The sequence below is a fragment of the Prunus persica genome, chromosome G5 (genome assembly GCF_000346465.2).
Source record: "Prunus persica cultivar Lovell chromosome G5, Prunus_persica_NCBIv2, whole genome shotgun sequence".
Classification (NCBI taxonomy): Eukaryota; Viridiplantae; Streptophyta; class Magnoliopsida; order Rosales; family Rosaceae; genus Prunus; species Prunus persica.
Genome location: NC_034013.1, coordinates 12,525,687 through 12,546,579, shown reverse-complemented (window position 1 = coordinate 12,546,579; position 20,893 = coordinate 12,525,687). Strand labels below are relative to the sequence as shown.

The 20,893-nt window shown below is 37.9% G+C and overlaps 3 protein-coding genes and 2 long non-coding RNA genes across 7 annotated transcripts; 2 read left to right on the top strand and 3 right to left on the bottom strand.

Annotated features, from left to right (window-relative positions):
* Positions 221-4,242, bottom strand: LOC18776566 (embryogenesis-associated protein EMB8). The gene is made up of 8 exons (XM_007209114.2): positions 3,682-4,242; positions 3,425-3,553; positions 3,018-3,149; positions 2,348-2,490; positions 2,165-2,262; positions 1,973-2,067; positions 1,324-1,377; positions 221-727 (listed from the first exon to the last, which is right to left on the bottom strand). The coding sequence occupies exons 1-8, from the start codon at positions 4,075-4,077 to the stop codon at positions 515-517; spliced, it is 1,260 nt and encodes a 419-aa protein (XP_007209176.1). The 5' UTR covers positions 4,078-4,242; the 3' UTR covers positions 221-514.
* Positions 4,745-6,301, top strand: LOC109949258. 2 transcript variants are annotated; one of them, XR_002271822.1, is made up of 3 exons: positions 4,745-5,023; positions 5,849-5,935; positions 6,025-6,301. It is a non-coding gene; the product is annotated as an uncharacterized LOC109949258 (long non-coding RNA). The 2 variants fall into 2 exon arrangements; XR_002271821.1 differs by lacking the exon at positions 4,745-5,023 and having other exon boundaries at positions 5,078-5,935.
* LOC18777967 lies at positions 7,449-8,361 on the bottom strand. The gene has a single exon (XM_007209668.2). The coding sequence runs from the start codon at positions 8,086-8,088 to the stop codon at positions 7,624-7,626; it is 465 nt and encodes a 154-aa protein (XP_007209730.1). The 5' UTR covers positions 8,089-8,361; the 3' UTR covers positions 7,449-7,623.
* Positions 9,232-11,429, bottom strand: LOC18776374. The gene is made up of 3 exons (XR_002271798.1): positions 11,300-11,429; positions 10,334-10,508; positions 9,232-9,580 (listed from the first exon to the last, which is right to left on the bottom strand). It is a non-coding gene; the product is annotated as an uncharacterized LOC18776374 (long non-coding RNA).
* Positions 15,483-20,120, top strand: LOC18778044 (GTPase-activating protein gyp7). Of its 2 annotated transcripts, none has more exons than XM_020563838.1 (5): positions 15,483-16,345; positions 17,355-17,490; positions 17,615-17,664; positions 18,377-18,430; positions 18,545-20,120. In XM_020563838.1, the coding sequence occupies exons 1-5, from the start codon at positions 16,122-16,124 to the stop codon at positions 19,800-19,802; spliced, it is 1,722 nt and encodes a 573-aa protein (XP_020419427.1). In that variant the 5' UTR covers positions 15,483-16,121; the 3' UTR covers positions 19,803-20,120. The 2 variants fall into 2 exon arrangements, with proteins under 2 accessions (XP_020419427.1, XP_020419428.1); XM_020563839.1 differs by having other exon boundaries at positions 15,485-16,643.

Here is a 20,893-nt window from a genome sequence, read left to right as displayed (position 1 = left end):
AAGAGAAGGTTGCTAGCACTTCCCATAATTCTTTGGCATGTTGGGAACAAGACACAGATTACCAGCTTGTTTGACATTAAAAAAAAAAAAGAAAAAAGTTAAAATTGAGCTAAATGGTAATCAAAGGCATGGATTTGGATAACATCATTTTCGTCTCTGTTAAAAACCATTGTGTTAAAGAATGCAAAATGCCTCTCTTACTTATATCCATAATTGTAAATAAAGAAAACACAAAATGCATTCCCTTTCTGCTGATGAAAGAATCATGTATAAGCACTGCATTAAGAAGGAAAGAATGCAAGATCTTTATGCTGATGAAAGTTTCTGTCAAAACAATAAAACCTTCCGAGGCATAATTGCCTGCTAAGCTGCAATGTACTTAAGAAAGTACCAAGGAATCTAACGGTTCCTAGCTTATTTCTATTAAATTGATCAAGTACCATCACATTCTTAAGTCTACAATGAGAACAAAGATGCAAGAAGATGTATTTAGTAAGAATGAATCTCTCTCCAACTATACTTCCAATTGGTGCAAACCCTCCGAACGTCGTTGCTCACTTTCCGAGTTAATAGAGGAAAGGGCTCCAGATTTTCCTCTCTCCAGATGCTGAAGGAAATCCATGACAACTGGATCAGTCCAAGGAGCTCCGAATGGAGCTTCAGGACCTGCAACCCACCCTAGATGGCCACCTTTGGGTGTCACTATCAACATACAGTTTGGATTGTCCTGAAACAACAGCAAGGGATATACTACATTAAAGTTCCGATGGGATAGGAGAACACAAGAAATATGTTCAAGAAAAATCCTTCACACGTAGAGGGAACCACAAGGTTAGCTCAATGGTTGACTCATTTGATGCTCCTTCATCCTCCTATAAATTCCATGCACATTGGGTCCTTTAAAGTATTTTGTAGAACCTATTACGGGACATTTCTGTTCATTTTATTCAGTATATGTCCAGTCTAGAACAGTCCCTCCATGGTTATTCTTCCCCAAAACAAATGTTGTTTTACTTTCATTGAATCAGATGTGACATGAAGCAAACTCAAATTAATTTGGAAATAAATGCATTATTTTGTTATTTTAAATACGTAAACTCTACACATCGACATAAATCCCCTAATCTTGACACCAACTGATAGGGTAGTGTTTTAGTGGTTTATACTTGGTCCTGCTCACTTTTATCATGTGACTCTCATCTGTCACATTAGTTAGCATTCAAAATTTGGGACTCATGTTCAATTAGATTGGAAAAATCAAATTAAACACTCAGGTTTAACATAAATTACGGAATGGTATCTAGCTCAGGGAACTCCACAAACCTTGATATCTTCACGAGGAATTCCCCTGTTCGGGGCAATTGGATCATTTCCCGCCTGAAAACAATTAAGAATAATAAGTCTAAGCAAACTGTTGAGATTCACTAAATATGAACACTATTTTTTATAGAAAGGGCATGCATGTAAAAGGATGGATGAGGTAAATCACGCGGAAGGAAAGAAGTAATTTTTTTTCCTCTTCTCGTTTGATAAAAGAGGAGTGAAGGAAAGAAAATATATAGCTGTGTATAACAACTATACGATTCATAACGTGTGATTAATATGCTCATCTTTCCCTCCACCAATTCATCCATTTTTATAGGGATAGATTATGCTGGATCTAGGGGTTCCAGAGCCATCCATTGTTCCTTTCCACTAAACAAGCCAACTCCAAGAATTGACAATCTCTCCCCCTTCCCTAATATCTTTCCATCTTTACTTCCCTTTCTCTTTTCTATCATTCCTACCAAGCATGGTATTGAAAAAGACAGAGGTGAACATATATGCCCAGGCTCAATGTGTCTGATATATGCATACAACGGATCCCTTATCAATTCAACCATAAAAATAACAAAAATGCGACCAGAACTTCCACAGTTCAACATCAGGTAATGTCTATTAAATCAAATGAAATGTTCTGGAGATAGATTACCTGAATGCAAAGCAATGGTATGCAGACATCCTTTATGGAATTGGAACTACTGGAATTAGAGTAGTAGTCATCTACAGACTTGAAACCAAATGAAACTGCAAGTTTTCACCAAAGGTAGGTGTTCTCAGAAGATGAACATCATGGTATAACATCCAAAATAAAAAAAAGGTTTCTTGAACACAAAGTACATACCACGAGTTAGTCCATCATCAAACTCCCTGACAGACTTAGCATTGGCAGCCAATGGAATGTTAAAATCACCACCCATGTCTTCAAAGAGTAGAGCATGCCTACAATGTAGGGTCAGAAAATGGGGTTATCAACCTCGAGCTGGAATAACTGTTGAGAACATAAATCAATTTTTCATGGGATTACTTCTTGAAAATTTTGGAGAGAGCACTTGCAAGAGCTTTGTCATAAACAATATTAAAGCCCTTACGGAAGTCCTCGTCTGCAATGACCAAATTGAAAGGATTACACAATGACACAGCACCAGAAAGACGACATGCATCAGATTCCTGCAAGTACCACATGAGTGAAATAGAAATGAAATGAAATTGGAGGAGAAAAGGCTAAAGTAAATTTCAGTGCAAGGGCTAGGCCCCGGTATTGCTTGTGTTTATCATTAACCTCGAGAAACATTCAAAGTCATAGGAACTCTAATCCATGCACAAATAAGACTGAAAAGAACTCTGTATTTGCATCCCAAGTCCAGACAGAGCGGTTGACTAAATAAATGTACAGTATTCCACCCTTTTAATGGCCCCACTAAATCAAGAAATTTTTTTCTTTTCTGCTAAACAAATTTTTTTGAGTTCCTATTTTCCTAGCACAAACAGCATTGGGCCTAAATACATTGATGAATTGAGTTGAGCGAAAAAAACACACAGCTTGTAACAACAAGATAGATTGCTAAACTTACTACATTGTTAAAGCTAACCAGTGCATTACAGAACATATGCAACACAAGTAAGCATGAGCCAGACGAACTAAGCAATTCTAATGCAAGTCACCGATCCGACAAACAGAAATCTCAAAAGTATACCTGACCCAAATACCGAACAAGAATGTTAGCACCAAGAGACCAACCAACAGCATACAGATTAGCTTTCGGATACCGATTACCAACATGGGCCACTACTTCACGCATGTCTCCTAAAAATGAAGCCGAATAGAACTGCATATCAGCGTCATAAAATAACTAATCACAAAGCTGGCTTAAGGCACATCAAAAAGTTCAAATCTTCAACATAAAGCTCCCATTAAGGAAAAAAACAATTGCAACTTAAGAACAACAATTCCATTACAAGTATCAATGTTAACAAATTGTACACCCTGCTAGGAAATTTTTTTGAACTTGTATCACAGTTAAACAAAAACATACATGAATTGGGTTCAATTAGTTAGCACAAATGTGAACCCAGAAAATTGATTTGCCCAAAGTGAGAGTACCTGAGGAGTTGTTACAGGGCTACCACCACAACCACGGCTATTGAACACCACAACCCGCCACCCTTTACTTCTGGCTCGAACCAACATGTGCCTCACATACGAGTCATCACTCCCTCCAGTTAAACCTGGCTGCAACACCATCCATTACCCAAAAAACAACCTCAATTTTTAACTCAAAAGTTTTCTGCTTTTTTCCTTTTCGTTATTTTCCCCGAAACGAACAAACAGGACATAAGGAAAAGAATGTAAGAACGAACCAGGAGAATGAGGAGTGGGGAGTCGGGAGGCAAGAGGCGGTCGTCACTGGAGACCCAATCGAGCGAAACGGCGCCGTCGTCTGTCGTTCGGAGGCACTCGCGGCGGAGCCTGACGTCGGGAGTCGACCTATAGAACGAGGCGAATATGGTCTCCACGTGGCGGTTCGACCCGATTACGGGAAACGGGTTGTAGGGTCGGGTCAGTGAGCTGAGGGCGGGAAGGAAGAGGTCGCGCGCGCCGCCGAGGGTTTCGAGGGACGGGTGGGCCATCGGGTCGGCGGCTGAGCTGACGTTGAATGCGGATGTGGCGGCGAGGCGAGTGTAGTTGTGGAGGTGAGACACGTGGCGGAAGTAGGAGAGAGGTGGAGGAGAATAGCCCAGGGATGCTCTGGCCATTGGTTGGTTTGTTTTGTATATAGCGAATGGTTAGCAGACGAGTGGGTTTTGGAAAAGAGACTTTGAAAAAAAAAATTGTGTTTTTTTCTTTTTTGCTAGAGAATTGTAATTGTTATGGTTAAATAAAGTTTTAGGACCCAATATATTTACAATTTAGTTTATTTTAAATTTATAAAAAGGACGCGCATAGAGCCTAGGTTGCCTTTTTTATAAATAAATAAAAAAAAAATGCTTGTATAGCCGCGCGGCTATATTCTTAAATTAAAAAAAACAACACGGTATTGCTTAACGGCTATACGCTTTAAATAAATTATATTTTCACATGCGGCTACCCCTGTAAAGCCGCACGGCGATATCGTAGTACCACCGCGCGGATATACTATTTTTTATAGTAAGCCACATATGGCCGAACGGCTATACCTTTTTTTATTAAAAAATTGAGTATAGCCATGCGACGATACCAATTTTAAATAAAACCATAATATAGCCAGTCGGCTAAACTCTTTAATATATTATTATATTTAATACGAGTATAACCTCTCCGCTGTATGATTTATTAAAAAATAAAAAATGAACCTCAGTATAGCGGCCCAGCAATACGAGCTAAATATATTTAAATACAAAAGTTTATCATCCCGAAGCTACTAATCAATATCGGATGCGGCGATAGAAATGTTGCAATCAAATAATAGTGGCGCGAACCTTGTCATCGAAGAAGAAGCGCCTTGTCCAACAACCTACTCTTACAGGTCCCTGCTAAAGCTCCAAGCGCCTGTCACCCCCTCAAACACTGACCACTGGCAAAGACATTCTCAAGAAATCTGAGCGAAAGAACAGGTTCCTCTTCTCCTTCCCTGGCCACCTTGCCCCCATTGGAGGCGGTAAGATCCGTGCTCTCAAGAATTTGGGCACCAAAAACCCCGTCTTATACCTCGATTTCCCTCAGGTCTACTACTTTCATCCTTGGTCCTTTTCTAATTTTATTTTGCTTGTTTGGTTTCTGAGAAAATTAAAATTTTGAGGTTTTCAGTGTCGGATGAAGTTGTTTGGGACTATTGTGTCCCTAATGGTGGGAAGAGTGTCATTGCTTTGATAATATGGTCAGCGCCTTTCTACAGTCTGTTTGCCGCATTGATTGTTAAGTTGCTCTTTTCAAATATATTTGGGGTCGTAGAAAAATGCGTATCTTACACCGTTTTGTTCATAGGCTTGGTTGATGAGCAGTGCACAACTCTAAACTATGATATAAATTTGAAGAAAGGTTATTTTGATACAATCTTTTGAATTCTTTTCTATTTTCTAATGATTTTCTTTTGAGTATTATTAGGAGTGAATAGTTGCACGTCTGAATAAATTATATTTGCTACTTGTTTTTAACTGGTAACTGATAGAGAATGAGGCAAAACAACTGCAAAGCTGATATTTCGTGAAAACTTGTACTCTGAAAGTTGCATCTCATAAGGCAAAACAACTACGTGAAATTCATTCTTGTATCTTTTGGGTTGATTGAAATAGCATGTCTTCATTGTCTTCATACTAATTACGTTATGCTCCCAACTCTTTTCTCTTTGTGTACATGATTTTCAAAGCTATTGTTTCATACAACTTCCACCTAGAATCTTCTTCTTGTTCTTCTTACAGAGTGTGGTACCCTTTCCAATGAATCCACATCTTTCATTTTGTTTGTCTGCGGTCGTGCTTGTTATATGAAACTGAGCTTCTCAAAGCATTTTTAACACATAGATATCAGCATTAGATTTTCATGTCCCAGATCGTATTTTCCGATGCTTGGTGGATTGGGACACAAGCCAAGAACCCTGAAGAAGCCCAACTTGATTTCCCTAAGGAACTTACTGAGGTTAGTTTCTGTTCATATACGTCTGTCGTGTTGATAGAATGTACATATCATTTTTTGATGATCCACTCTCACGAATTTGTTGGTTTCAGGGACAACACACATAATATGACTTTAAAGGTGTTGCGGGTTCAACATCTGCAAACAAGCAAAGTGATCATAAAAATGAAACTACATATGTAGAAGAACATTCCCCAAATGTTAAGGTTGAAGATCAGATTATGGAAACAAAGATTTGATGAGAGCAACACCTGTTCAACATTCAGCAAGAACTGCCGGAAAACGATTCAAGTAGTTACATTTGTGCTGCATTACCATATTTGCCTTTTTCTCACCTGTCTGATATACCTATGAGTAAGATATTTTTTACATTGGTGCTGCATTATCATATTTGCCTTTTCAGGCCTGTCTGATATACGTATGAGTAAGTAGTTCTTATTATCCAAAAGAAAAAGGGAAAAAAATGGATGAAACATATTGCAAATAATTACAAAAGGCACTGATGCCCAATGTCCATTCTGAAGTCACTTATTGAAGACATGAATGCACTCATTGCTTTTCAGCAGATGAGCTGTTGTGTGGGAATATCGTGTAGCTTCTACGGATATCACTAGTGTTAAGAATGGATAAATAACTAAATACCTCTATTAAGCATGTAAACTTTTAGACGATTCTGTCCATGATATGTTGTGGTACCTTTAGTTAGATTATCATAGATAATTAACCATTTTGATATATTTTCTTTTTGCTGAAGAATAATAAAAGAAACGAGAGTGCTTGTTGATCGTCCAGAAGGCACACACTTTCCTGTGATGTGTCTACACATGATTCAGTGAACTCTCGTTTTCTCACCGATTAATTGCAGATGATGCATCATGCTTACCTTTCCATTTATCTCTAACATTTTTGGTGGTACAGTTTTGGAAATTCTTCTTCTGGAGATGATTCTTTTGGAAGCGATACTCACTTAAGTGAAGGAGAATATGAAAATTTTGGGGGACTTGATTATGGGTGTATTCACATTTCTCTCATTCTCTCACATCACATTGATAATTTGATATAAAACTCCACACATTTGACGGCTTTGAATACAAAATAACTTCCATGTTATATTTCTCTATTTTTCTATCATCGCATGAGGCGTGCGTGATGCCCATTTTAATTTGCACTATGGTCGATTAATTCTCAAAATCCGCCTTGACTCCACATGTGAGAAGCCATTCAACCTTACCGACCTATTACATCTTAGCATACGTGCAAAAAATTTCTTCTTCAATGAGTTATTTCTAGATGTTGAATTGTAATTTGCTGGTTATAAGGGATAGCTAATGTTTTTCATGTCATTTTCATGGAGAGTTAGAAATGAAATGACATTCTTGTGTTACCAACAAATGTTTTGAGGTGGGGATTTCCAATTGCAATTCACGCCAATTTAATTTCCTGCTCCTTTCTTTTTTGAGTTTTATGTTGTTTATTTGATTATTTTGTGCACTTAAAATGCACATTGAAAATGTGATGATAAATAAATCTTCGCATCATATAATATGTTACTGAATATGTAGTCCAGAGATGAACACAAACATAACATAACAAAGAAAATTTAAAATTAAAATTAAGTACCCATAAATGTTTATTTTTGCATAACCGCCCCCAGATTGATTTGATTTTGACCACAAGAAACCTTTGCTTAATTATTCATTCACCTGCTCCAAATGCTTCTGCTTCTCCTCTTCAGTCATGAAAGCTGTGATTGGAAAAGACTTTCCAATCCCCATTGGGGTCTTGAAGACAATCTTTTTGCTTGCCGGGTCGTCAATGCTCATCTCAGAAATTGGGACCCAAAGAAAAACCTGCTTGCTCTTAATCCCAGTCATCTTCTTCATCTTCAACTTCTCCACATAACCAGTCACCTCAGTGGCATAGCTGACACGTGTATTGGACCCAACAAAGAAGTGCTCATATGGCCGCTTTTGCTTCATCCACACAAACCCAGTTTCTCTCACCCTCCCACACTCCACAAGGTCCTGCAGGGGCAGGACACCTTTGGGAAACCCTAGCTCTTCCAGGAGGTCTATGGAGTGGCGGTAGCAATCTTCGGGGCCGTAAACAATCTCTGCACCTGCACGCTTGTCTTCCAGCTGCTTGTTACTAGCCATTTTGAAGAAAATTTTGATGTTTCAGAGTTTTGGATGGAGGAGGAGGGCTAAAAGCTTTTGCAGGTGTGTGATGGATGGGTTGAGTTATAATATATAATTAAGCTAAGAGGGTGTTAAGAGAGGAGGTCATTTAAGTAAGGGTCTAAAAGTTGTTGGGTGGAGGTTGAGCTGAATTGTGGGGTTTTTGAAGGAGTTGGGTTGTTCACCAAAATGGGCAATGGAAATTTTGAGTGCATGTCATTGTCTTGTGGGAATTAAGCTCACCCTCATCTATTTCGTGTGTTATGGTTAATTGCTCACGACTTAGCTTTGCTCATTTGTCTGTTTGTGTTGTGTGCTTACCAATTAGCTTAATTAAGGATCTAAAAAGGAAAGGGATTTAGCAAACATGACTTTAATTAGCGTGTTGTATGATTGTACTGCTAGATTAAAGTTAATAAATTGGATACCAAACCCATACCCCCACGGCTTTCATACAACTCAAAAAGAGTATGTGTTCCTTTCTTGTTTCGGAAAGAACTTTAATTACAAATTCCGTAGTTGAGCGAGAGAGACGGTCGCCTGACCATACTTGCCGATGGACCGGCCGGCTGTCTCTATCCCACAACTGAACGAGACTATAGTCGTTTGTGGCATTACATGTCAAACATTTTACTAACCACGTCGTTGGACCTTGTTTTTCAATAAACGGTTGGATGAACCAACTAAATGGTTCAATTTCTATCTAAGATCTAACCATATATCACTTGATTCCAAATAATCAACTAGTGTGACATATAGCTTTGACAATCACTTGTATTGCTAGACATAAGATCAACTAGTGTGACAGATCTAACCATAATTCAATTGATTCCACACAATCAAATATAACCATACAAACACGTCATTTCACTCTGCTGCATCAGCTGGTGTCTAGAAGTTCGTTGAGAGAACTTGCTTGGTATTGGGTATGTTTGAATGAATTTTGAACAGAAATACGAAATAGGTTAAATTCTGGCAATTGTATGACAGAGGGCTGAACTAAAGAGAATATATGTTGAAATCAGACTATTCGTTTGAAGGCCGAATTGGACCTCCCTCTTTCTTTCTCAAACAGGCAATTAGGTGCCAAATGCATTCACATAACCACATTCAGTGCTGAAATTTAGGAAAAAGCTAAAGGTTCTATCTTATTCACTGGACATGATGGAAGGCTTTTATGGGAAAAAACATGGTAAGGCTTCTATTGTATACCAGAATCTCTTCTCAACATAAAGTCATAACAACTATGCGTATGACTAGTTACAAAAATACAGAGCTTTCTCAGTAAATATAAAGACCAAAAACAAGATATCAACAGAAAATCCAGGCATTGATCAAAGACTTATTCCTAAAGAAAAGGAACGAATAGCCCAGGGTTGTGAACAACCCATTATGCCCATATCGACACTAGTGCTTGTCCTCCTTGGGGATCTCCTTTGGTGAAGCTTTTGATTCCAGTTCCTTGGTGATTCTGAGAGAAAATCCATTAAGTCATATTAATGTCTCTTGAGATGCAAGAGAAAGCAGAGGAAATTGTTGCCATGATAATAAACATGAAATTTCATATCACAATTCATTGAGTCCTCAAGACCATACTTAAGTGGTATCTTTCGGATTGTCCAATTTTGGCTGGACAACTTTTTTCAACTCTACACCATCATTTGATAACAAATCAATATCGGTCTATTTTTAAAACCATGGACACAAAGGCCAGAACCAAGTAACAGAGTATTATTCTAACCATAAGAACGAGGCTCAATGCTGAAAAGCAAGAACAAAAGAAACTAACAATGGAATGAGTATCATCTTAAATTAGCCTAGTCAGTAAGATAATCCAAAACATCCAAGACTTGAAACACTAAACCCTTCAAACCCCCGCCAAATGTACATCTCTCGGGCCTCCTAACTTACTAACACCCCACTTCTCCAACATCAAGAGAAAATAAAAGAAAACTATGATTCATGATAACATCATAAATTCTCATCCAATCTGAATATAAAGCATATCAAGTGGTGCAACTTGCAATCTGCAGAGAATCACAACCCTTTCCCATTTTAAGAATGTAACTAGCACAGTAAAGCTGAACCATCTTCATGAAACATTTGCATTAGAATGAACTACCAAAAATTTTACAAAATTGTGTCCCTACCATGCAAACATATCAACAATTTTCAGAGTGAAAGTTTTTTTATAGAAGAAAATGAAAAATGAGAAGAGGATTACTTGGGGGCATTAGCAGATTCTTCTTCAAGCCACTTACGGATATGTTTGACATTGCGCCTGAAGATGGTAGCTGATTGCTTCACATCACTCCTCAGCAGAAGAACCACCGCACTTACACCAGCAACAGTCAGTATGAAGTTTGTCAAAGCCATACTTCTTGTGTTTCTTGCAAAACCTACTTCCAATACAATGACAGAAATGATTTGGAATGCACTCTGTTAAATGTAGTTCAAAATAATAAAACCCAAATCTTAGCTAACTTTGCCAATAAGTTGAATGATTCACTGAGTATCAGGAATATCACTATCCTTTTTGTACCAAGAAAACTGTTTTAAAAACAATAACAAAAAATATGTCGGAAATTTGACATATCTTATTTTTAAAACAGCTAAGAAAATAAAACCCAAGTGGGGATTAGTTAAAATCAAGGTCCAGACTTCATGGTTAACATTTCTTTTCTATTCAAGCAACTTCAAATCTTCAAAGAAACAAGCCTCCTGCTTTATTTCGGGTGATTAGGAAATTAACGCATATATAGTCCCAAGGCACAAAACAGCATATGATGACTAAAAGATGAAACTCATTTTATACAAATAACAAGGGAAGGGTAGCATTTTATGTCCTAGAGAATTCACAATGATGTAGTTATGAACAATCTCAAATTACACGAACCCATCTAAAAAAAGTGCACTCAGAGACAAACTGAAGAGTAAATTAGCCTCTCAACTATGTAAACATGGAACCCATAGGCCATACCTCAACTGGTTCAGTGTAAACATGGAAAACATGGCCGCTGAAAAACTAATATTATTATTATTTGATGAACGAAACCCTTTACTTGAATGAAATCACATGAAACGACAACAAATCAGCACTAAAATCCAAAATGAATTCAGAAAATTAAGTCTAAATATTAATAAATAAATAAATAAAAACCGCATAGATAAATGGTGGGTAAGAGATTACCAAAGATTTGTTCGTACTGAGAAGAAGAAACTTGGGACTGCTCCTGACAGAATAGCTTCGGGAGAAAACTGAGAGACGGCAGCGCCAAAATGCGGTGGTGGCGAAGAAGAGGGACTTTGTGTATTTACTATTTTGTACATCGTGTCGTATTAAAGTGCACAAAGGGTTGGATCAATGTGAATTTTGGGTTTTGGGTCTTTGTGATTAAACATGGATTGTCATTTCAAGGCCCGTTGAGGTTTTTGGTAATGGACCTAGGCATGGTTCAAAACCAACTATTGGACTAGGGTTTTTAGAGCATCTCCAAGAGAGTCTCTAAATTTTAGTCAAATTCTAACTAAAATAGCTAAAAAATTATTATAGCAAACCACTTAAAAGGTGTTTCCTCCAGCAATGTTCTTTATTTTTGCTAATTTGAAATGTTTTATTATTATTATTTTCTCTTTCTCTTTTCTCCTCTTTCTCTTGCAAATCTAATATATTTATTAAAAAAAGTAGAACCCAACTCCACTAACCTCCCAAATGTCTCTATCTCTCTCTCCCTTTTTCTCTCTCCTCCTAGCCAAATTCTCTCTCCTCCTCTTTACACTACATGTAGAGAGCCAAAAGTTGGTTCTCCAAAATAGAGAGCCAAGTGAGTCTGCCGGAGGAGGATTTTTCTTCTTTTTAGCCAAAGTAGCTAGAGATGAGAGGATAGAGAGTCTATTGGAGATGCTCTTAGACCATCCCGAAAATAGGTCGGTTGGCTACGGTTGTGAGATGATACTGAAAAAGGGGAGACATTTTTTTTTTTCTTTCTTTCTTATTATAGGTGAAACTCAATTAATTCAATGATATATGCATATGTGATGATATATTCATTAGCCTCTTCTTCTCCTCATATGGTGCCTTCTATCAAGTCTTCTGTGACCCAAAATCTCTATTTTTCGAATAGAGCTGGTGAACAAAAGGCAGGATACACATTGATTTTTATTTTTATATTTTCCCAATTCTTTTGCAGCGAGCTAGATCACTTGTTGAAGGTAAACAAAAAAGGATCTCGTGTATGCCAACCAATTCACATTAACAAGCAACAACAAATATATTAACCCGGAACAGCCAAACAAATACTAAACAACTAAACCCTCCTCATACAATAATAGATCACAATATCAATATAAATTCATCTCTCCACAATGACCAACTTTAAAAGAACAATTAATTGCGGCATTTTTTGTTCAATACAATCGATATCGGGGAATGGAGACATTTTTTACTACCTTCTTGATCGACACCATCCCCTTGCTCGCCATTGATTTCCTCGTAACCCTAGCCATTAAACACTCATCACACCGATACATGTCATGGTCTTTTCCAATATAAACATACAGCCCCCACAGCTCTGGACTCTCCTTGGACAACTTTGGCGGTGGAAATTTGGCACCCCACTTTATAATCCCACTCATTATTTCATCATGCAGTCCGCCATTATCATACGATCCTCTTTTGATTCCAATCGTCGACAACACCTTAGAAAGAAACTCGTACGACTTGCCGCATTTCCTCAACACAGGCTTCTCAAGTTCAACTATTTTTTCATGTTTTTCTTGATGTTGGTGGACGAGGGTGGTGTTACGACGAGTTCCTATATCATATGAGGAACCAATATCATAGTAGACATGATTGATATGATAATCAAACTTTATCAGAAATTGAGGCGCCGCAGGCGATGATGAAGAAGGTTGGTAGGCACGTCCTAGCGAGTGTGGTTCAAGGAGTAACACGTAAAAATCCATGCTATCCTTCTCGTGATGGACTTCAAAATCTTCGACTTGCACTGCCATGGTTCAATCAAAGACAAGTATAAATAAATAAAATTAGGGTTGATGTACATACGATTAGGGTTTAGGTATAATATATATATATATATATATATGTGTGTGTGTGAATGTTTTTGAACTTTTGAATGCTAGAGAAATTTTAGGGATTTCAAAAAAAATTGAAAGGCTATAATTTTGGGATTGTTTATGAAAAGGGTAATGTGAGGCTTATCACATTTTTCATACTACATTGTGTACCACCTTTCTAATAGAGGTGGAGCCCACCAATACAATAGGGCCTACCTCTATTAAAAAGGTAGTACACAATGTGATATAAAAAATGTGATAATTCTAGCATTTTCCTTATGAAAAATCGCTGGGTAGCAAAAATGATAGGGTTTCGTAAATAGGTGGACCTGTTGCATGTGAAATCTACCCTTTTTTTCTTTCTTCCTTTTATGAAGAAAGAAAAATAAATATTTTTATCAGAAATATGTGGTGGTGGTGGGAATGAAGATAAGAAAGAATCTACAGTTTCAAAAAGAGAGTAAAAGAAGATTGCATTAAATAACTAACGTGTAAAATCTTGCCAAATAAAAGGGGATGTGAGATAATGGTTTCGGAATCAATGGCTTTAGTTTGGGGGCATGTTATCCAATCCCCTCCACAATGACCGCACCAAACTTTGGTGCTTTCTTGTCCCACAAATATCTATTATAAATTTCTATGCGATGATGATATATTAGAAGAAGAAGGATTATTTCAAGCAATCCTTGCTCAATCTCAAATTGTGACATAATAATATATGTACTAAACAAAAACTCTTAATATTTATATTTTTTGGAAATTCAATCCTATATAATGTGTGCGTTTATAACATGTATATGGGATAAATTCAATGATGACATACCATTGTAAGTTTAAGTTCAAATAATGTATAGACACAAATAAACAAACGCGAAATTGAGATATTTATATAATTTAATAATTTAATTTGATTTGATTTGATTCAATTAGACCAGTTGGTTAATGCACCGTGCCCGTCCCGAGTTATCTATTCAACGTCCGTACATCAAAATGTCCAATTAAAAAAAAATCATGGATATTGAATTAATAGTGGCGAAAAAGAAGTGGTTGGTTGGTTGTCTCGGAATCTCATGCCTGTTCCAACAAACAACTGGATGATTTAGTGTGGGCCCATCCCATAACTTACTAGTGGGGCCCTTTATTCATCATGGGTTTGGGTTTGGTCATCGTGGAATCTGGACCCCTGGTCCCTCGTAAAGGCCACACCGAAAAAGAAAAAAGAAAAAAAAAAGTAAGCGTACGCGGCATCAATGCATCATCCTTGAACCCTCCAAGTGGCAGAATCCCAGATGCCCAATTTTGTCTACACCTTAATGTGACCTAAATATTTGGTTACTTGCCCACCGGCCCACCTTTTTTATTTAGGGATATATAAAATGACTCCCAGTTTTGATGTTTTGTTTTGTTTTGTTAATTTTAATTTATTAAATTAGTTTAGGCTGTTGAAACTTGCTTTGACAAATCAGATCTCATTAATTATAAAATTCATCTTCAATTTCGTCATATTGTTGATTTGTTTTTTGTTCCTCAAATATTATAATCAAGATTTCTATTTATTTTATAAACATATAGGATTTCAAATTTAAATATATTTGTATATGAACATATAAGCATTATCAGATTAATTCAATTTAAAAAAACATTTAGATGTTTAATAAAATTCAAAATAAATTAGGAAAATTCAATCTCAATTTTAGAATTTGAGTTGGGCTGAGGACAAAGTAAGGGGCAAGTGGGTTCTTCTGGTATAATAAGTGAGTGCTTGTGTCTCCTCATTTGTCTATTTTGTGTGCCAATGTGAGGTAATTCCATCTTAATCCCACTTATAATATAAACCCAACTTGTCTTTTGACTTTTGTATGCTTAATAAATATTTTTTTGTTCTTTCCCTTTTATTTTGTTGAAGTAATTCACTTTTATGAGACATGCCATAATGAAATATTACAATTGTGCAGATAGTAGTGCTTGTGGGAGGAGTTAAAAAGCCAGGGATCAATGTAAAAGAAAATTAGTGTACTTGTTAAACACTGTCATTTGTAACATCTAAAATAAGATGGGAATGAAAATTAATTTTTTTGTTCTCTTGTTGTAAAACAATGTAAATTTATATTCCAAAAAAAAAAAACACATGGATATATATATATATATATATATCAATGGTATAGAAACACATTACACCCTGAATTTGTTTATCAAATAATGTAGAAGCATTTTAGGATAGGAGATCCAACCCGTAACAACACAAACAAATTTAGTGAGCTTAAAATGAAATTGTTTCTCCCAAAAAAAATTGTGAATGTACTGAAAAAAAAAAAGTTATTGAGACATCATTTGCTGCATTATTGTTTTTGGCACACTCAAATTGAAGACAAAATTGTTGAGGGAAAAAAAAAAAAAAACCTTATTTCCTTTGGTGTCAAAAAACACTGTAATAGTGAAAAAGAGTGAAGTTGGGTCAAATTGGGCCGGACTAATTCCAAGTTTCCCCTCCATTGTAGTGAGAGCTCCCAGTCCGATCCTCCAAGTCTTCGGTCTACTTTTCCACAGTCCCACAGTCCACTCCCTCTTCAGAGCTAGAGAGAGAAAGAGCGAGATTCGCATACGCAGATAGAGACTAGAGAGAGATATATGGATATAATATCGCAAATAAAATAATGGTTTTCATTTTTATTTTTTATAATTTCTGCCTTTCATGGAAAGAGAGCGAAAGCTCTAAAAAGAGAAAGCCAAAGGTAGTTGGAGAGAGAAACCGAGGAGAAGAGAGAGGGAGAGAGATAGACTGCCAAGGGTTTCAGTTTGGTAATGGTGAATTAGCTCTATAGCGCCTGATCGACGAAGAGGAAGAATTGGCCCTATACGAATAACCCTAACACCAAACAGCAACAATCGCAATCAGAGAAGGGGCTCGTCGGATTTCCCTGTACGTTTCCTCATTGATGCTCTTCGGCGGTGGAGCCGATGGTTGGAAATGGATCGTGTTCGCGGAGGCTAGCACCGGCGGCGGCGGCGGCGGTGGGAGAAGCGGTTCGCTCATCGGCGCCAGCGTCGGTGGCGGAAGCGGCTTCTGGTCTTGGACTGCACCCCCCAATGTCGGCTTAGCCGTCGCCGTCACGGCCATGGCCGGTATCGCCTTGGCCGCGACAGTCGTCTACTCTCGTAGGTAAAGAAAACAAACACAAATTCCCCAAAAAAACTGAATCGAAATCCCTAATTTGTTGTGAGAGGAAAACCCTAGATTCTTCGCTAGCTAGATAGGTTGATAGGTAGACATTACACACATAGATGATTACGCATCAGAAACCCTTAATGAGAGCCCTACGGCGGAGTCACACTTCCTCTAATTCATCTCCACCGTCGTCAAATTCCACATCTTCACCGTCATCGTCGTCGTGGATTCATTTGCGATCGATTTTGTTAGTCGTTGCTTCCTCGTCTTCCTCACCAGTTTCCACTGATCGGTGAGTTTTCACTGTTCCTCCTCTTCCCCCTATCTCTATCCCTTAAATTTGGTCCCATACACTCTATTTGGTTACTTAGAATTCGTATGAATAGGCAGAAAAGCTGGGATTTTTATGGTTTCGTTTTCACATTTACTAAGCACCCAAACGGAGTTTAATCTTTTTTAATTTGGAGATGTGCTCCTGGATCCGATCTGGAAGTATCCAATTGATTCCTTTGTGTCCAAAAATGTCATGTTCAGCTATTTATTCCTCAGTCGGTCTTCCTTTACTACTCTCTCTGTGGGATTCAGATTCAGATTTTTGCTTCGTTGCTATTCTATGTTGGTCGGATTGAATTGTGCCTTTTGTACCATGCATTGTTTAAGGACTTTTGGAAATGAAATTGGGTTCAATTAGGGGTTCAATTAGGCATTAGTGTGTCACAATTTTAGAGGTCTCTGATTCATAAAAACAATGCTTCATAATGGGTTTCCAGTTTAGTCATAAACCTTAAACTGTCCATCAAAATTATTCTTTCTTTTTTGGTGGCAATATTGTTCTTCATGCCTTCCTAGTGGACCTTATTTGTACTGATGAATTGCACATTGTTCTTTCCTAATATCTTCGTTTGTCATTTATATACCACTTTGGATTATTAGATACGTTTGTTTTAATTATGCTTTTTCCTCATATGAAATGTAATCACTTTTTTTTTCATTCTTTTTTCAGGGGTAGTCTTAAATCACCTTGGTCCCGTAGGAGAAAAAAACATGCCCTTCTACCCAAACAATGGAAAAGTTTTTTTACACCTGATGGGAAACTCACTGATGGCGGTCTCAAGTTTTTGAAGAAAGTTCGCAGTGGAGTATGTTATTGCCTTTTGTCAGACCTACTTTCTATTTTCTGTGTAATTGTTTTTAGGTGTTTCTCCTTGTTATTAATGTATGTGCAACAGCTGTTTGATATTAATCACTTCCTTTCTGATGCAGGGTGTTGATCCAAGAATCCGAGCTGAAGTGTGGCCATTTCTTCTTGGAGTGTAAGTTTTTTTTTTAATTTTTCTATGTCATTGCATTAATGTTTCAAGTTGTGTATGCTATATATAAATTTGTCAGTGTGAGATCTAGAAATCTTTTGACAACTTCTTCCAATATCGAATATTAGTTTGCCTGGTCCTGGGGAATGCTTGGTTCCATGGATCCTTGCAGGTGTTTGTTATGAATTATGATGAACTTCTCATCTATCACCCAGTTATACTTTGTCTTTTCTGGTGTGTCCCTGTCTTGTATTTTCTGGGTTAGATTACATGCACATGGAATAGAACCATCATAACAGTTTATTTTTTCTCTGGTTTCATTGTGCACTTTCTGTGTTTATCTAGTGGCTATGATTTGGTACGCGAGGGACTGTTGAAATACCTATGTGTATGTTTAAGTTCCAGTATATATTAAAGTCAATTATCATGGCAATCAGCATGTAAGTGCATGGTGTTAAGTTATGATGAGGATTTCTTTTTGTAGTTTTTTTTTTCCCATTATTTATCTAGCTTAGTCTGCTGTCTGGAAGTGTAGCCATATTTCAGACCTTTCATTCCAGTTTTTTGCATAAATGATAGTGGAGCCTCGCCTCTATTGCCTTGTAGTCTCTCAAGAAAATGACATTATAAAAGCTTTTTTCTTTGGCTGCTGGAAATGTTTGCCTGTGGATTATGGTGCTGGCTAGTTTGACATTCATTTGCTCTTTATCAACAGCTATAACGTGAACAGTTCCATGGAAGAAAGAGAATCTGTTAAAAATGAGAAAAGGTATTCATTTAGTTCTTTGGCCTCTTCCCATACGTATGCATTGGTGATCATTATCAAATTTCTCTCGCTCTCTCTCTCTCTCTCTTACATTTTTTTTATTCATTTGCAACGCAGAAAAGAATATGAGAACTTGCGGAAACAGTGCCGGAGAATTTTAACAAACAGTGATAAGAGCTTTAAGCTGAACGAAGCTTCTGGAAACAGTAGCACCGAGGGCAGTGGGGATTTCAGTCAAGTTTTAGATTCTTCTGGCCAAGGGGATGTTGCAAGTGCCAGGGAGTCCATTTCAACTGAGGGAGGAAACCAGTTGGCCAAGGATCCTGATAAGCCGGTTGACCATCAAGGTGTTCAGTCTTCTAAATCATGTGAAGGAGATGATGAGAAGAGTGGGGTCACCTGTGAAGATGCCTGTGCTGGCGGCGAGACAGAATCAACTGATTCTGATTCCTCTGAAGACGCTGATATCACTCGACCATTACTTGCCACTGAAGTAACTGGAGAAAATTATGTTGATGACAGTGCTAAGGAGAGCTCCTCTCCCTCCATTATAGAAAACAAGTCCAAATCCCACACAGCAGAAGATTTTGCCACATGGCAGAGGATCATCCGCCTTGATGCTGTGCGTGCAAATGATGAATGGATCATTTATTCACCATCACAGGCTGCTGTATCAGAGATCAAGGCACAAAGACTAGCTGAGAGTGTTGGGCTGAAGGATTACGATCACTTGGAGCCGTGCAGGATGTTTCACGCTTCTCGCCTGGTTGCAATCCTGGAAGCATATGCGGTGTATGATCCCGAGATTGGTTACTGCCAGGGTATGAGTGACCTACTTACTCCAATCATCTCAGTGATGGAAGAGGACCATGAAGCGTTCTGGTGCTTTGTGGGTTTTATGAAAAAGGCACGGCATAATTTCCGGCTGGATGAGGCTGGAATCCGAAGGCAGCTTGGCCTTGTTTCCAAGATTATCAAGTGCAAAGATGTTCCTCTCTACAGACACCTGGAGAAGCTTCAAGCGGAGGATTGCTTTTTTGTGTACAGAATGGTGGTGGTTCTCTTCAGGAGGGAGTTGAGCTTTGAGGACACTCTTTGCCTCTGGGAGGTAATGTGGGCAGACCAGGCTGCAATCAGAGCGGGGATTGCCAAGTCTGCTGGGGGGAGGATGAGACTAAGAGCCCCTCCTACCGATGATCTCTTGCTCTACGCAATAGCGGCCTGTGTGCTACAAAGAAGGAAGCTAATAATAGAGAAGTACAGCAGCATGGAAGAGATCATGAGGGAGTGCAATAGCATGGCTGGCCGTCTGGATGTTTGGAAACTTTTGGATGATGCCCATGACTTGGTGGTGAACCTTCATGACAAGATTTAGAAACACCCAATGCTAATGGTAGGCTTTGGTTTTTTTTCTTTCTTTCTTTTCCTTTTTAATTATTTTTAATTTGATGTTGCACCTGCTGAGGATCCCTTTGAAAGCAAGGATCTTGAGGTCATGTTCACACTGCTTGAAACAAGCATCTGATAGGCACTTTCTGTATTGGGAGTAAAATTATGGGATTTTTATTATAAATGTATTGCCCGCACTCTGTGCTTCTGCAGAGTGACTGTGGCACAGCAATGCAGAATTAGTAATTCAGATCAACCTCACTCCCATTCATAAACGAATTTTCCACTTTTGAGTGGGATGATATTGGTTCTTTCACTCCCATTTTTCTTTTTGCCATTGGAAGGAAACTTTCAAGGAAGTGAGCGAAGTGTAACGTGTCTCAATTTACGATATTTTGAAAATCCATCTACGTTTTGAAACTAAATAAATGATTTCTGACGTATAATATTTATAATTTCGAGTATTTATATTTCCAACTTTAGCACAACACTCATCGATAGCAAGCAAGGTTGCTTTTACTGGTCTAGATTGAAGGAGTGGGAGTGTATATATATTGTTTTCTGCTTCTTGTTTTGTGAGGGATCATTCATGACAGTGGCGTCAGTTGGAGTTGGAGGACTGCTTGTTGCGCGGGATAATGTCGTTAATGTTGCGACGGGCAGGTGGATTCTTTTCAATTTTAAGCCCCTCTTCAAAAAACTCAAATACAGACTAAGACCATTTATCAACAGAACCTCTCCAGCAGATATTTCCCGACCACGAAATAGACGAAGAAATCCAAACAAGAAGAAGGCTTGTTTTCAAGTTATCAAAGCTTACTTAGCTTAGTATATGGTCTCATAAAAGCAAGAAGAAGATTAGCATATGGAGCTGCAAACGCACAGAGCTGCGTGGTTACACCGACCAACTTGTTCGATTATCCGAATGCTGGGCCAAATACTAAACCGGGAAAAGCTAGGAATATGAATCTTGCCAACTTGACTAAGTCAATATTTGCTTATTATTTATAATTGTACTAATGGAAATAATTACTGGGAATAAAGATCGACAGTTTTTCAGAATTTTGTTACTTTGTC